The sequence below is a fragment of the Vigna unguiculata genome, chromosome 5 (genome assembly GCF_037176805.1).
Source record: "Vigna unguiculata cultivar grain cowpea cultivar isolate G323 ecotype 2 chromosome 5, ASM3717680v1, whole genome shotgun sequence".
In the NCBI taxonomy this organism is placed as follows: domain Eukaryota; kingdom Viridiplantae; phylum Streptophyta; class Magnoliopsida; order Fabales; family Fabaceae; genus Vigna; species Vigna unguiculata.
In genome coordinates this window covers 48905344-48916617 of record NC_140796.1, presented here as the reverse complement: position 1 = coordinate 48916617, position 11274 = coordinate 48905344, and the positions used below count along the sequence as shown (strand labels likewise).

General features: G+C 34.6%; 1 protein-coding gene across 1 annotated transcript; it reads left to right on the top strand.

Moving 5' to 3' along the window:
- Positions 1-1758: 1758 nt before the first annotated feature.
- On the top strand, positions 1759-10531 carry LOC114183593 (aconitate hydratase, cytoplasmic). Its single transcript, XM_028070666.2, has 20 exons — positions 1759-2105; positions 2700-2804; positions 2973-3133; positions 3238-3330; positions 4213-4398; positions 4494-4655; positions 4851-4995; positions 5086-5228; positions 5305-5361; positions 5457-5536; positions 5643-5718; positions 6447-6632; positions 6798-6865; positions 6980-7098; positions 7246-7367; positions 8191-8289; positions 8369-8848; positions 9595-9693; positions 9788-10030; positions 10170-10531. The coding sequence occupies exons 1-20, from the start codon at positions 1847-1849 to the stop codon at positions 10236-10238; spliced, it is 2952 nt and encodes a 983-aa protein (XP_027926467.1). The 5' UTR covers positions 1759-1846; the 3' UTR covers positions 10239-10531.
- The last annotated feature ends 743 nt before the right edge of the window (positions 10532-11274 follow it).

Genomic DNA, 11274 nt, shown 5'->3' with positions numbered 1-11274 from the left:
ATCTTACATTACTTTTATAAAGTAATATATATATATATATATATATATATATATATATATATATATAACTTAAAAATAAAATACAAATTTTAAAAGTAGATTAAGGAAGGAAAATATATATATTTAACTCAATAAAATAATAATTTTAAATTTTTTATATAGTTCACAATTCTATTTACCAAAGAAAACTTATATGACAAATCTATTTATTTATATTCTGAAGGAACTTGATCTAAAATTATTTTCTTTAATACAAATTAACTTAATAGTATTAAATTTATCCTAGATTTATTTATTTCTTTCAATTATCTTTAGGGAGATGTTTAGCGGACGATACACTTTTTTTTCCATAGCCAACTATAGTGAATCATTATTTATAAAAAGAACTATGATTAGTGGAAATTAAATTATAGCTGAAAATATTTATATAAATTTTTAGAAAAACGCTTAAATTTACCAAAATCTTTATCATTCAACATTTTAATAAAAGTAGCATGGCACTTTTTTCAGTAACTTTTCTATTTATTTAATTTTCTATTCTTATATCGTTAGATCAAATTCGTTCTCAAAGAATCTTGTCTTCTTGGAATATCTTTTTTTTATATGATAAACCAGATATGAGAAATATACTTTTCCAGCTTTATATTTGAGAATAACTTCTTTTTCTGCCAAACATCCCTAACATTAACAAGTCACTTTTTTTTTCCTTTTTAGTATAATTTTATTAACTTGACTTTTTCTTTTCAATATGAATAATGTAGTTCTTTACTTTTTATTATATATGGAGGTATCCAAATATTGCTGATACGAAATAATGTGATACTTTAAAATGTTTAACCGATTAATAATACATGTCAACCGTTGCTTATATACTTAAAATACTTTTAAAAATACTAAAAGATGTTTTAAATTGATTTCATGACAAGAGACTTTACTAAATTTTAAATTTTCTTGCTTTAAAAAATATAAAGAGTGCTTTATTAATAAAAAAAAATCCAAAATATTAGTCTTGTTGGGAATCGTCAACGTTTGTGCTGGACCTACCATAGAATATTATTCCTGGTCGGTTTCGATGGCTGAGTATTATTCCCACTTTCTGAAACCAATTCAGACAAGTACCTTCAAACAAAAACTCTTATTACTAATCATGATAATAAATAAACCAAAATCAACTATGGTACATCGCAGGCGCATGTACCACAATAAACCCTAGCCACACGTGATGATCCTTGCGCTTTCAACGGCTAAGCAATGCTGACCAAGTTGGCTCGTGATTATCATTACACAAAAGTGAACACCGACACCAGTGATATGTAAAACAAGGAAAAGAATAAATGAATAATTCATTGCATTGAGCTATTGCATCAAAGATGAAAAATCAACGATGGAGAAAGCACGTGGAATGATTCGTTAGTCATAGAAAGCTAATAACGGGAGAAGGGAACGGTGGTGGTTTTTTCGCCAGGGATGGGAATAAAGTTAAATGAAAGAATACAACTTGATGAAGCCACTTGGCCAAAATTCGAAAAATTTGCCGGGAACCCGGGTATGTGTTGGAAGGAATTGTTATAACAAGTAAAAGAAAAATTAAATAACCTACGACGATAAGTTGGGTATTTTAGAGAGTTGATTGGACATGAGGATTGCATAGTATGGAAGCTCCCGCAGAGGAACGGGTTCGGGTCTCAATAAAACGGTTTCTGCTTGGTATTATCCTCAGTAATAATTGAGAGTAGGCTTATATATATAGAGAAATATTGGGTACTGTTATTTTCTTCTAGAGCTAAAAGAAGCCCTAGTTTGCGTTCGCTCTCCACACGCTTCTCAGCATACGAATGCTTTGATCATGGCTTCTGCAGCCTCTTCGCTCCTCCGAGCTTCTCGCTCTACGCTTGCTTCCTCTACCTCCACTTCTGTTTATAGAGCCTTCTCTCGCTCCGCTCCTCGCCGATTACCCGGCTCTTCCACCGCCGCGCGCTCCTTCGGCTCCGCCGTTCCGCGATGGAGCCACGGCGTCGATTGGCGCTCTCCACTCGGCCTCCGCCATCAGATCAGAGCCGTCGCTCCCCTCATCGAACGCTTCCACCGGAGGATCGCCACTAGTGGTACTTCACTGTTCTCTCCCGCAATATTGGAGTTCTGTTTCTTTTGATCTGCTTCGCTTGGCTGAGAATCGTTCGTTTTGGATGCGATTTTTCGTATTTCGATCGAATTTGAAGTTTGAATTGACTGAATTTCCTTTTGCCCTTTTTCTTTTCTGGAATCTTCTGTCCGATCGTCAACGAGGTTAAGAGAGGAAAAATCATATATAACCTCAACGTTTAATCCATCATCAATTCATATTATTATTATTATTATTATTATAATTGTAATATAGTTGTTCGCCGATAAAAAAAATAGTTATAAAATAGTTGTGAAATAACGAGGTTAAGAGAAAAGAAATCATATATTCACTCGTATATTCCCAACCGGGTTTGATTTAAACTGAACATTATTTAATTCATCAAATATTAATCCATACTGCAATATCTTTATAATATAATTGTCTAATTATTGTTTTTGTTGTCATAGTATTATTATGTTTATTATTTAGTGCTGACGGATTGTGCTTTATCTGAGTGATTTGTAGTTTAGTATCTCTAATGTATGCAGCTGAATTTTGTGTTCTGATCGGTCATCTAACGTAAGTGCCATTTCAGCTCTTGATAATCCTTTCAAGGGAAATCTAACGAGTCTCCCTAAGCCTGGTGGTGGCGAGTTTGGAAAGTTCTACAGCCTTCCGTCTCTCAATGATCCGAGAATTGGTAATTTGCTAGCGTAATTGTTTAATTTTATTTACTAGAATTTTGGTTATGTAGTTCTATTATCGTAATCTAATGATGATTAGTGATAAAATTCTAGTTCTTTAAAATAGCGATGTCTCTTTGTTAATTCTTTTTTGCTGATGGTTTCAACTATGTGGTCCTTGACAGATAGGTTACCATACTCTATCAGAATTCTCCTTGAATCTGCCATCCGTAATTGTGACAACTTCCAAGTTACTAAAGAAGATGTTGAGAAGATTATTGACTGGGAAAACTCTTCTGTGAAGCAAGTTGAGATTCCTTTCAAGCCTGCTCGCGTTCTACTGCAGGTAACTTGTTCAATACTGGGTGCGGCAAAAGAGTTGTGGTCATGGATGGGTGATATACAATCATTTGGGTTCTTTCTTTAACCTGTTTTTTCTTCTCACATCAGGATTTTACTGGAGTCCCTGCTGTTGTTGACCTGGCTTGCATGCGTGATGCTATGAATAAGCTTGGCAGTGATTCTAATAAGATCAATCCTCTGGTATACACCATTCTTATAATTTTTCTGTGCAGTCATTGATGCAGAGATTCCAAATTTTTATGTGCTATGTAGAGTTCTCTACGTGCCTTAAACTTGTAATTGTTCTCATTAGTAATTATTGGCTTTTTGATACACAATATTTTCTTTTTACTTTGCGTATTACCGACTGTCTATCTAAAGTGTGCTTTGGTACTGTAACTTTCATACACATTCATATATATAGATATATAGATAGATAGATAACATTTCCTCCTGATTTACTTTGTATATACGTTTTAAAAGAAATTCTATCTATTAGCAGTGTCATCATACATAGTAAAAACCATTTGTTGATATATTTTTCCATGCGGCCAGTCCCAACCAAAGTGACTTTTAAGGGAGTTTATCCGCTGACTGATATGAACTTATATTAAACATGCATAAAATTTGATTAGGAATTTGTTTAAGATCAAATGTTGTTTACTGAATTGTTTTTGAAGTTGTATGTGGTAATAGAGGTTTGAGAGTGAGACTAATAAGGAAACATTTAATGATTTGATTAACTGTGTAGGATTCCTTTATATTTTTTATATTATTTGAAAGAAACTTGTGCTGTTGCATGCATTGCAGGCTATTTTAATTTCCTAGACAGCTCATTTACTATTTCAAAAACCGTATCATAGCAATGAAGGATTTTATGAACTAATTTTCCCTAAAAGTGAATCTTCGAGAACTATTACTTTAAAGTTTGAGTAATTACTAAAAACAGTTTAAAACTAACTGTTAAGCCTAGTTATTCTGATTTTAGAAATTTAACAAATAGCCCCCATGGCCATATTTTCCCTACATGCTATGTTTGCTATAGTACAAGTGTTTCTGACTCTTGGCTATAATTGTTGTCAGGTTCCTGTTGATCTTGTTATTGATCATTCAGTTCAAGTTGATGTAGCAAGGTCAGAGAATGCAGTGCAGGCCAATATGGAGCTTGAGTTCCAGAGAAACAAGGAGAGATTTGCTTTTCTTAAATGGGGGTCTAATGCTTTCCGTAACATGCTTGTTGTCCCTCCTGGTTCTGGTATAGTACATCAGGTAAGCGCTAATCAGACATTAGTAATGATGTTATGGAATATATTTTTTATGGTTATTTATTGTTAATTACGGGGACTTGTTTTGTCTTGTTGTAGGTCAATCTTGAATATCTTGGACGTGTTGTTTTCAACAGTGAAGGCCTGCTTTATCCCGACAGTGTTGTTGGGACTGATTCACATACAACAATGATTGACGGGCTTGGAGTTGCTGGATGGGGTGTTGGGGGTATTGAAGCAGAGGCAGCAATGCTTGGCCAGGTATATTTACTTCCAAATTTTGGTTTATTGGTGGTTAATGTGTTTTGATTATAATATTGTACTTCCCTATAAATGTGATGAATTCTGATAAATTGTTCTTTAGAATTAAGTTTTTTTATCCTTATCTCAAACTTAGCTCATAAAGAACTTTAGTTACAGTGGTGTTCCTAATGATGTGTACTTTGATAATGACAGCCTATGAGCATGGTGTTACCTGGTGTTGTTGGGTTCAAGTTATCTGGAAAGTTGCGCAATGGAGTTACAGCAACTGACTTGGTTCTAACTGTGACACAAATTCTTAGGAAACATGGTGTTGTGGGGAAATTTGTTGAATTTTATGGTAATTGGCTACACTTGTTTTTCTTCATTATTTTTAGCTTATGCTGAACTGTTCTAACTGTTTAACGGTATTTATGGTTTTGTTCTATAGGTGATGGTATGGGTGAGCTATCATTAGCCGATAGGGCCACAATTGCCAATATGTCTCCTGAATATGGTGCAACCATGGGCTTCTTCCCTGTAGATCACGTTACATTACAATACCTCAAGTTAACTGGAAGAAGTGATGAGACTGTAAGTATGCACTCGTTATTTTCCAATGATGTGAAATGCTTGTGAGATTTCTTAAATTTCATTTTTGACATTGTAGGTGGCAATGATAGAGGCCTATCTCAGGGCAAACAAATTGTTTATTGACTATAATGAGGTAATACTAGTTTAATATCCTATGTACTCCTTTTCAACAAAACAAATGTGTATATGTCAGGGTATGGAAAGTTAATTTATTTTCTGGAAATACAGCCTCAACCGGATAGAGTTTATTCATCCTATCTTGAATTGAACCTCGACGAAGTTGAACCATGCATCTCAGGACCCAAGAGGTAAGACCCTTTCATTTTGCAAAACATGTCTTGCATTTAACGTTTGTTTAAAAAAATTCTGCTTTATAATCTGTGTGGTAATTCATACTGAATATACTCCTTCCAGACCTCATGATCGGGTGCCTTTGAAAGAAATGAAGGCTGATTGGCATGCTTGTCTGGACAACAAAGTGGGATTTAAGGTTAGTAATGCTGTGATGGTCAAGTAACTAGGTTAAGTTTGCTGTCTCCTTTTTTTTTGTGTCCGTGGTAACTTAGAACTAACGTATACCTAAATGATGATCACAAATTGAATTTCAGATTGTTGCATCAAACACAAATTACTTTACTGTTTACTGAATGCCTTTGGTTCTGCAAACTTGGACAATCAAATGGTAGCATTATAAATAGCCACACCCAGTGCACAAGGGAAATAACAACATTATGTTGAGAGAAAGAAATTGCTATTTTTGTTTCTTGAAACGTGAATTTAAAATATGTTCGATATTACCTGAGGTGAAGGGAGTCCTGTTTACTTATTGTATGACTTTGTTTCTGCAAACTGGGCAATCAAGGGGTAGCATTATAAATAGCCCCACCCAGTGCCCAATAGAAATGACAACAGTATGTTAAGAGAAAGAAATTGCCATTTTCTTTCTTGAAACTTCAATCTAAAACATGTTTGATGTTACATGAGGTGAAGTGAGTCCTATTTCCTGAATACTATTCTTTCTTTATTATAGTTCTTATTTTCTATGATCACTCTACCAAGATTTCAGAAAGGGTATGATAATAAGAATGAAAGACATTAATCTTTTTCTAGTATTTGTCATTCTAATAGTTTCAAGTTGTAGACTTTAACTTGGTGACACTGTTGCTGTCATAAAGCATGCAGCAGTTTAATCTTCTTGCATGTTTTCTTGAAATTCAGGGTTTTGCTATACCAAAAGATGTACAAGGAAAAGTTGCAAAATTTGATTTTCACGGGCAGCCAGCAGAGCTCAAGCATGGCAGTGTTGTGATTGCTGCAATCACAAGCTGTACGAATACATCAAACCCAAGTGTTATGCTTGGGGCTGGTCTCGTGGCAAAGAAGGCCCATGAGCTTGGTTTGAAGGTTAGGCACCAAAATAGATGTTAGAAACTGTCATCGTGGTACTTCTAAACATGTGCTTAAATGATGTTGTCCAGTTTTTCTTCCACTTCCAAAGGTGCCAAATTGTATTTTATTTATGCTGTCCTTTTCTAGTTCGTAATTGTAGATGTTTTTACTGGTTGACAGGTTAAGCCATGGGTAAAAACAAGTCTTGCTCCTGGATCTGGAGTTGTTACAAAATATCTACTTCAGAGGTACTTTTCATAGTGGAATATCAATTTTTTAATTTGTATTATAAATGTACTTCCCTGCTCAGTCTGCTCAATTCTTGAGAAATGTATTGAACTTGTTTTATATTTTTTGGTCAGTGGGCTGCAAAAGTATCTAAATGAACAGGGTTTCAATATTGTTGGATTTGGCTGTACCACATGTATTGGCAATTCTGGGGAACTGGACCCGTCAGTAGCTTCTGCTATCTCTGAAAATGGTGAGATATCAAATATCGTTTCTGTACTTGAAGCTAAATTCTGCCATTCTTGCAATTGTCATGCTTATAACTTTTTAGATAAACTACTAATCGGATTCTGCTTAACATTTACTGAACTGATTAAATTCTTATAATTGTCTTGGGCAGACATAGTGGCTTCTGCTGTGTTGTCTGGGAACCGTAATTTTGAGGGCCGTGTGCATCCCTTGACCAGAGCTAATTACCTTGCTTCACCACCTCTAGTTGTTGCTTATGCTCTTGCTGGCACAGTATGTTTCCCTGATCCATATTTTTGTTGTGTATATGAAAGGGTTTTTATTATTGCTTCGTTCATATAGTCTGATTTTCATATCTTGTTATGAAGAATGGTTAGATTGTGATTGTCAAGTACTTTGTTGGAAAAAACAAAACTGATATGTTAAAAGTGCTGGTCTGGAGGCTGACCTCAGACGTTGATGTTGTCTGGTCGATACTCTTCATATATATATATATATATATTTGTACATGTTCTGGTTGCTATTTCTAATATAGTAGACTTACACTGAATTCAAATGCAGTGCTATATGTGTTATTTTCAATTATCTATCAAATTTTTAGAATTTTTATATCCAGAACTTGGGATCTTGACTTACAATTTGCTATGGGCTTAGGCTATTTTTATTTTTTCTTCTGACATTGCGTGCTAATGTCTCCGACTAATATGTCCCCGTGTTCTGCCAACTATATTAGCTTTATCTTGAAATTTGTTTTAGTACGTTGGATTCTTTTTTATTAACTAGTCCGTTAAAAGGTTGATGGAATATAGGACCTATTACGTTGAGAGGGTGTTTTCTATTTCCATTTTTTGTTCCACGATTGACCACAAGAAGGCCATGTTTTTTGTTTTCAAACATTTGCAAATGAAACGGTGAACAATTCTTGTTTTGTTGTTTTTTATGCTGACATTTATAAATAAGAAACAAAGTTGAAATAATGACATTGTTGTAATCAAAAGTGAAAGTAGAGAACAACTCGAACATTTTCTGAAACTAAACTTGCCGTTAGAGTGTGTACACTATTAACATATCATTTACCTTTTGGTTGAATTTCCAGGTTGACATTGACTTTGAAAAGGAGCCAATAGGAACAGGGAAGGATGGAAAGAATATTTACTTGAGGGATATTTGGCCATCCACTCAAGAAATTGCAGATGTAAATGATGTTTAAATTCCTCATTATGTAAAATTTACAAATTTTACTGTGTAATTAACTTTGGTTACTTGATTCATAGGCTGTTCAATCCAGTGTGTTGCCTGACATGTTCCGAAGCACATATGAAGCTATTACCAAAGGTAACACTATGTGGAACCAACTGCAAGTTCCCGCCGAGACCCTGTACTCATGGGACCCGAAGTCAACATACATTCATGAACCTCCATACTTCAAGGGTATGACCATGGATCCACCCGGTGCTCATGGTGTGAAAGATGCCTACTGTCTGCTGAATTTTGGTGACAGCATAACAACTGATCACATTTCTCCTGCTGGAAACATTAACAAGGACAGTCCAGCTGCAAAATACCTTCTGGAGCGAGGGGTGGAACAAAAAGACTTCAATTCATATGGAAGTCGCCGTGGCAATGATGAAGTGATGGCGAGGGGAACTTTTGCAAACATTCGTCTTGTTAACAAGCTCTTGAATGGGGAGGTTGGCCCCAAGACAGTTCACATTCCCACCGGGGAGAAGCTTTATGTGTTTGATGCCGCGCAGGTAAATTATGTACTAAAGAAGTATAATATGCTGTTTCTTGCTTTTCAAGTGGCTGACTTTTTATTTCGTATGATATTTATTGACCTTTTCTTTCCTAAATCATTTTCCAAAATTTAAACTAACAGCCATTTGCTGATGAGGAAAAACGTTGATTTTTTTTTTTATAATGCATGTTATGTACATCAATTTTTCGGTCTTGCTTATTAAATAATTAAAATAGGTAATCACTAATTCACGACTGGTTGCAATGACTGCAAGGCTTGTTATTGCAACTAAATCTCCCAATTTTGGATCCTCCCCTTGGAGAACAACAATGCATTTTCTGGAAAGATTTTTAAAAATAAAAAGTTTAACATTTACTGAAGAAAAGGAAAAAGGAACTGAATCAAGGAGCTTTTTGGAAAAAACCAACTCCTCTTTCTTCTCTACTCCTTTCTCTCCCTCCTTACTATCCGCTACCCCCAACCAGCACTAAGGTTATCTCTGGAGTTTAAAAAAATGAAAACTACCAGACAATTTTTACCTTTTAGTTATTCTAATGGATTTTAAACCAGAAAACTTCTAAACCAAGTATAGACTTGATAAAGGATCAAAATCCACCAGTCACCTTAATATGAAAAGTAAAAGATTATTTTTCCACCCATAGTAGAACTAGTGGGGATACCTTTGTGCTAGGACAATGAGATAAACAGTCTGATTTTTGCTCTTTTGATATTCTAATCCCCACGATTTTTCTTTTACGCCAGAGATACAAGGCTGAAGGGAAGGACACCATTGTTCTGGCTGGAGCCGAGTATGGTAGTGGGAGTTCCAGAGATTGGGCCGCTAAGGGTCCCATGCTATTGGTAAGTCATATATAGCCTGTCATTTGGTGGTTTTCAGAACATATCTCGAGACTTATTCATGGCTAGCATGATAACGTGTACTTATTTCTGACAGGGTGTCAAAGCTGTGATAGCTAAAAGTTTTGAGAGAATTCATCGTAGTAATTTGGTAGGAATGGGTATTATTCCTCTTTGCTTTAAATCTGGTGAGGACGCTGACACATTAGGATTGACCGGTCACGAGCGTTATACAATTGATCTCCCGAGTAAAATCAGCGAGATAAGGCCTGGCCAAGATGTCACCGTAACAACGGATACTGGAAAATCTTTCACCTGCACAGCTCGTTTCGACACTGAGGTAATTTAAACATGTCCCTTATTCATGTTTGTCCATTGATGCAATTTAATGTAAATTGTGGTCTATTATTGAGCGCCATATTTCGGCGTTCCAAAAACTTGTCCTTAGATTATTGTGTAACACACCCTTGTATTTTCAGGTGGAACTTGCTTACTTTAACAATGGTGGCATACTTCCGTATGTGATCAGGAACCTCATTAAGCAGTGAAGTCATCGTTGATGGAAATTTTAAATGCTGTTGCCACTGCGTGTTCACCTTTCGAGTGGTAATAAAATGAGATAAAGTAAATTAAATAAATAGGAAAGGCAATTTTTTGACACTTCAAGGTGTTTATATTAGGCCTGTAAAACATCGAGTGCATTGATTCTAGATTTCTCATGTCTGCGTTCTGTGCCCATTGAACAATGGGGACGATTGTATTTTTGTATAAGCTGACGTGATCCTTGCCGATGGCAGTGAATATTCTTTTAATTTAAATACTTCACTTAATTTCCTTTTAATGTCTACATAGAAGTTGAAACTGAATGGGAGGTGCAGAGCTTTTCAGCCCACATAATAAGAAAATAATTTACTTTCACTCTAAAATTTTCTTGTAAATGGATGATAAAGAATTTATATGATATAACATTATGTTTACAGGGTGGATATAGCATTATGTCTGACTTTTTATGACACGTTTCCGTTCTCCTTGGCTTATAGTTTTTGTCGTTGTCCGAAACCACCAATAACATGTTCCTTAAAATAATCCACCAATTACTGCTGTAAAAGATACAATGTGATGTTAACCACAACGTTTAAAATAGGCAAGGCAATTGTATGTTTTCTATTTGAAACAATTATAGACTTATTTGTAAAATTACAGAAAATCAATAATAAAATACATGATATTTATTTGTAATAAGTACAGAAAATTGATAATGAAATAGATAAAAGGTAATTAGTAAAAATATTTATTATATTTAAAAAAATCAACCACTTCCAAAATAATTTCATCATAGTCAATACTAAATCAGATGTGAATATGAGGTCATAAAAGTATAGATTCCCAACTTAAGAATCATGTGCAATAGTAAATCTAGTTTTACAACCGTATTAATTAAACTCATTTAACTGAAAGAAAAAAGAAACATTTTGAAAATAAATCTGAGAAAAAAATTAAATAATTATGTATGGTGATGAATTAAAAGAAAAAACGGGTTCATTTGTACTTATAAATACAACTAACATATCAAATATACTGATA